Source organism: Labeo rohita, chromosome 24, assembly GCF_022985175.1.
Source record: "Labeo rohita strain BAU-BD-2019 chromosome 24, IGBB_LRoh.1.0, whole genome shotgun sequence".
Classification (NCBI taxonomy): Eukaryota; Metazoa; Chordata; class Actinopteri; order Cypriniformes; family Cyprinidae; genus Labeo; species Labeo rohita.
In genome coordinates, this window is record NC_066892.1 from 27,457,906 (window position 1) to 27,463,905 (window position 6,000).

The 6,000-nt window shown below is 40.3% G+C and overlaps 1 protein-coding gene across 1 annotated transcript; it reads right to left on the reverse strand.

The window, feature by feature from the left end:
* Positions 1 to 1,324: 1,324 nt before the first annotated feature.
* LOC127155526 (CUB and zona pellucida-like domain-containing protein 1) lies at positions 1,325 to 5,422 on the reverse strand. The gene is made up of 8 exons (XM_051097788.1): positions 5,382 to 5,422; positions 5,136 to 5,279; positions 5,003 to 5,058; positions 4,714 to 4,895; positions 4,231 to 4,631; positions 2,208 to 2,304; positions 1,916 to 2,105; positions 1,325 to 1,832 (listed from the first exon to the last, which is right to left on the reverse strand). Exons 3-8 carry the CDS (start codon positions 5,034 to 5,036, stop codon positions 1,690 to 1,692), a joined length of 1,047 nt encoding a protein of 348 aa, XP_050953745.1. The 5' UTR covers positions 5,037 to 5,058; positions 5,136 to 5,279; positions 5,382 to 5,422; the 3' UTR covers positions 1,325 to 1,689.
* Between the last annotated feature and the right edge of the window lie 578 nt (positions 5,423 to 6,000).

Below are 6,000 nucleotides of genomic sequence, written 5' to 3' on the forward strand. Positions count from 1 at the left end.
TTCTCTCTCATAGCTAGAAGAAAATGAGTCCAATTTACCTCACAAACCATAGGAAATTGAGAGGAAGAAAGGGAAACGTGATACCTATCTGAATCAAGCAAACAATTGCTCTAATGATAGCTGCTACCTGTTGAACCACTGACATGTCTTACCTGTTCAACAGAAAAAACATCCGTCAGCTCATCTGTTGTTGCCAGATAGCAATTACTGTCATTTTAGCACAAACTGTGTCGTTTTCACATTTTTGACAACCTTTTGAGGTGATTTTCCTAAATGTTAACTATGACTGTCAGCTGCCAGCTATTGACATGACAAGTTTAAATTGTAAGCAAGTGTTGTAAGAACTAGGTACACACGCCCCACACACATCATATAGTGTTTGGTTCTTGTAGTTTTTCAATGGGTCAGTTAGTTGCTTGTGTTTTTAAATGCCTCCTATTCTCCTCTTTGAGATTGAGCATTGTGTAACCTGTGTACATAAATACCGTGGAAGCTGCTGTGACTAACAAACTTGCATCAGCTGGGACTTTGTTTTGTGTTTTTCCCACACATGGACATAAATGTGTCACAGCAGTGCTATATCCCAATTATAAGACTTACAGTTATGATTGGCTGGCATGTCTGACAAGTTTTTCTTATAGTCAGCACCAGTTCTGCCATAACCTGGCAGATGGCCTTACAGAGACAATGAACACTCTCGGAGATGCTTCAATAAAAAGCTGAATGCTGCTCGTGTTTTTACTGACCATGCATTTAGAATAATGAAATCTAGGTTCAGATGGCTCAGATGCCTGCAAAACATTATCAGTCTGCATGTTGCATTCTGCTCAAGCTTTACCTGGAGACAGATGACCAACATGCTAATGATTAGCCACAACAATGATGCAAGGCATTACAGAGGCATGGAAACCATAAAGACACTTACCATTTTTAGTCAAGAAAGTTTTCAGCAACATTTTTTTTAAAACATTTATTTATTTATGGAAGATGTGGGCTAATATAGATTTTTGAGCGTGGCCCATAATGACTAAATGGCATCTTGTGTGTTCGTGCATGTATATATGCGTATTCATATGTATAATTGTTTGCATAATATCTGAAACAAACAGAAATATTTGTATGCTTTAAACTTTATTTTGATTAGCAGAAAGAGTAACTTTTTAATGGCTTTTCAAAGTGCTACAAGTACTAATCCCACATTCTACAAGGCACAGTGCCAGATAGTAAGAAAAAAAAAAACAATATAAAACCTTAAAGTGTGAAGCCTTGTGTGGACATTGTGTGACACTGTAGTATTTAGAAAATGTTTGGCCTAAAGCTTAGGATGTATAAATGTTTTTAAGATAAGAGATAACTGTGAAAAGTTAACTTTTGAATATATGTAAACACACAAAGCAGTGGCCCAAAGAGACACTTATTAAACATTGACATATAATAGTATAAAATCCATCCCTCGTCCACACTTAACAAATAAAGAAATCTTATGCTGGTTTTCAATCTGCACCAAATTCTGCAGAACATACACTAGTGCCTAGAAGCAGCGGTTACATTAATGCAGACAGAACAGATTTTTTTATTATGATTTTACCAAACCAAAAAAGGCAGAAACTATATAACTACATCCCACCGGAATTTGTCAGTTAGTTGGTTGCCATCATTTCGTTTAAACTGCAGTTTAAACTGATTCCATCAAATCTCTGATTTCAGAAGTTGGTAATTGACTTTTGATCCTCTGGATTTGTAGACCATCATTCCACACACCATGGCAACTACTGCTATGACACATCCAGCCACAAAAACAAGGTTCAGGTTCAAGCTTGGGCTGATGGCCTCTGGAAATGAATAAGGGACATTAGAGTTTAAAACCTCATCTTTTGATTGCACAATCCACATAAACGACCAAGTTAGGACATACCAGTAAGTGATGTGCTCCTCCTCAGCCGCAGGGGTCCCTGAGAGATGAAGTGGCTTCCGGTCTGGATGGCAGCTTCTCTTTTGTGAACGTGCGAGGATGGTGCAACCTGCGTGTCATTGGTGCAGCCCAGAGCGCAGCGTGTGTTGGGATTGTTGGCTTGACATAGGATAATTGAGCAGCTGATGAACACCTTGAGAGGACAAGTAAGTGATATTTCAAAAAACATGTTCACTATTACAGTAAATCAGGGCATGTATGTGGTTTATCAATAGAATTTTTTGTCAATCCTTACTTGGTCATATTGTCCAATAAACTTGAAGGCCTCCATACTGAACTTGACATCGGGCTGGTGACTTGTGTAGATGTGAACAGTTTCATCAACCTCACATCTGATACACAAATGGCATTAAATTAGTTTGTGGGAAAATAGTATTGTTTTCAGCATTTCACTGGATGCAGTTCAGGTACAATCAGTAATAAGCGGTTATGATCGCTTATATAAAATCTTGTATAATCAGACCAGAAAATAGACCAACAAAGGAAATCACGGAGGCTAAAAAAAAAAAAAAAATCTACTTTAAAAAAAGCTGTAACACCAGTTTTCAGCCAATGACCCTGCATCAGTCTGGACAGGGCTGAGGAACATGGAGCACAAGACACCACCTCTGTGATATGTGCAGAATCAACTGGCTGACGATCTGAATGTGTTTTATTTCTGATTCAAAAGCCCAGTCTTACACCACACATCTACTCAGTTCTGCACTTTACACGTACATCTACCCCCCTACAACCCTCCTCCCTCCCTCTACTACCATCCCACCTGTGCTTAGGGATGTGAACCAGGTCTTCAGAAAACAGAAGACTAGGAAAGCTTCAGGGCCAGATGGTGTTTGACATGCCTGTCTAAAACTCTATGCTGACCAACTGGCCCCCATCTTCACACAGATCTATAATAGATCTCTGGAGCAGTGTGAAGTTCCCTGCTGCTTCAAACATTCCACTATTATTCCAGTCCCTAAAAAAAAACCAAATCATTGGAGTAAATGACTACAGACCTGTTGCTCTCATGTTGGTAGTCATGAAGTCATTTGAGAGACAGGTCATGGCCTACTTGAAATTTGCCTTCAGAGTGAAAAGGTCTGTGGATGATGCAGTCAACATGGCACTGCAGTACATCCTGCAACACCTCAGCAAACCTGGGAATTGCACAAGGATCTTATTTGTGGACCTCAGTTCGGCCCTCAATAGCATGGTGCCTAATCTGCTTTCAGACAAACTGCCCACCCTAATGTGTCAGTGGATCATCAACTTCTTGACAGGCAGGCAGCAGCTAGTGAGGCTGGGGAAACTCAAGTCCAGGACCCTCACTATTAGCACTGGTGCTCCTCAGGGTTGCGTTCTCTCCCCACTGCTCTTCTCCCTCTACACCAGGGGTGCTCAACCCTGTTCCTGGAGACTGACCTTCCTGCAGAGTTCAGCTCCAACCCTGATCAAACACACCTGAACCAACTAATAAGGATCTGAAGGAGCCACTTGATAATTACAGATTTGATCAGGGTTGGAACTAAACTCTGCAGGAAGGTCGATCTCCAGGAACGGGGTTGGCACCCCTGCACTACACAAATGACTGCACCTCTGTTGGCCCCTCTGTCAAGTTCCCTGAAATTTGCAGATGACACTACAGTCATCGGCCTCATTCAGGAGGTGATGAGTCTGCATATAGAAGGGAGGTTGAGCAGCTGACTGTCTGGTTTACAGGATACAGGCTTGATTTCTAATGGTTTGATTATCTCAAGTCTGCACTTGATGCATCCTTGATATTAAGAACACATTCTTTCATGCATCCTCTGTACTTGTGTTCTTGAGTATTGGAATTGAACTTTGACGGTTAATGATAATTTAGAGAGCGAACACAATAATGCAAGATCACTTAAGAACGTTAGCATATAGAGAAACTGCCATATACTACATTTTTATCGGCACTGAAGTACTGTTTAATTTGGACTTTTTATGAGATCAGCTACAACAGGAAGGTGTAGAGATGTGTTCCAAACAGATTCCACATTACAAATTCCCAATGAGGTCTGGGAGTGATTGTATGTTGCACAACATCGAATGTCTAAAATCTCTGTTGTTGCATTACAACTTTGCAAGATATCATACTGGCTTAATTTGGAATATGCTAGTATGTGCATTAAGTAGACTAATCAAACTTTGTGTTTCCCGTTCCACACATAAACTTGACCCATTTTAATTGAAACATCATTGTATAAACCATGATTTTTAACTGATGTGGAGAGTTTTCAGATTCTTACCCATTTGTGATGATGGGATAAGAGATGGGATAATTGGGATTATCATAGGGTGTAGCTACACAGGACTCAAGGAAGACCTCAGTGTTTTGCACTATATTGACAGGGGCGATCTCCATGTAGATGAGCTGTCCCACACTGTACTCCAGTGGGTAGCTGTTGGGTTCTCTTATGTTTCTGAAGCTACCAGACTGAAAAAACTCAAACTGATAGCTAAATGAGCCAAAGCCTCTCTCTGTGAAGTTGACAGCTGGTCTGTGAGCATTAAACATTGTGGTGATGCTGCTCTTTTTCTGGTACTTGCACATAACTTCAATTTCGATTTCATTTTTCCTGGTTATGATGTGGTTTGGATCATCGTAGGTAACAATTGTGTTCTTGAAGAGGAGATGTTCATCAGTCTCCTTTAAAGAAACAAGTATAGTAGTTTAGATGCAGTGTTTTTTTTTATCATTTATATTTATTAAAACTCATTAGGCTCCTTACTTCCATTTGAGTACCACATCCATTTAGAGAGAAGGTTGTAAACACATGTGTGCTATTGGAAGAAACTGCACAGGAATCATTGTTGTTCAGACGCAAGTGATCTCCATGAATACCTGAAATAGTGGCTCTTTCAATTGACACTGACATTGTGTCCTTAGTGCAGGTCACATGTGCTCTTGGACCTTAACGACAAAAAGAACAATTGTAAGAATGCAGAAACTATAAACATCCAAGAATTAAAACATGAAATCTAATGTCAGGATGAATTTCAATAAACACTGTAAATTACCTTCAGCCTCCACCACAACAATAACACACCTCATCTCAGATTGATAGTTCCTAAACCTAAAGTATTCAGAAAAATAATTACTGTAGATTCATTTGATATGTTATACTTAAGTAATCTTGCTGTGTAATCATACCCATGTTGGCCCTCTGCAATGAAGCAAAATGGAAAATGTTGGCCATAATTCTCTGACGTTGGTGTCCAGTTGATCACATACTCCCCAGTGGTGGTGGTCTCCTTCTTGCTGTTCAGAGGTCCACTAAAGACCACGTCAGCAATGCTGGACAACAAAGAAAAAATAAAAACCAATGCGATTTTGACATTTTATAGAAAGTAAACTGAAATTAAGCAGTTTTGAAGTTCCAGATCAGTGATTTTCAACCTTTTTAGACTCCAAGGCCTCCCACTGCCTGCAACAGCATTTGAACTTACAGAAATTAGGAGCTCCAGGCTTAATCAGACACACCTGAAACCAGCTAATTAAGGTCTTCACGTCGGTCCTGGAGAGTTTAGTTCCAACTCTAATCAAACACACTTAAACAAGCTAATCAAGGTCTTAGGGCTACAGGCAGGTGAGGTTTTTTTAGGGTTGGAACTAAACTCTGCAAGACATCGGCACTCCAGGACCGATGTTGCCTATCCCTGCACTAGAATCTACCATGCAAGTTTGTTGGAGCTGAATGGAGCTAAACTCAACAGGATGATGGTCCTCATGACTTTACAGTCATACCTTGAGAAGGTTGCAGTAGCCTTTACTCTGATCTCTAGCTCTTGGTTGACACGAGCCTGTAGATGTTCTCCGTGATGAGGTGTTGGGTGGAGGAACCGAGGTAGATATTCACCTTTGGTGCAAGACGGTGCAGGAGCCTCCACTAAAACCAAGACAAAATATAAAGTTTGTGGCAGAACATCACAATTAAAAGGCTTATTTTAGCACTGAATAGTACCTTCTAAAGCAAACTGGAGAGGTATTTTGCTCAATGGTGGATTGGAGGATGCAT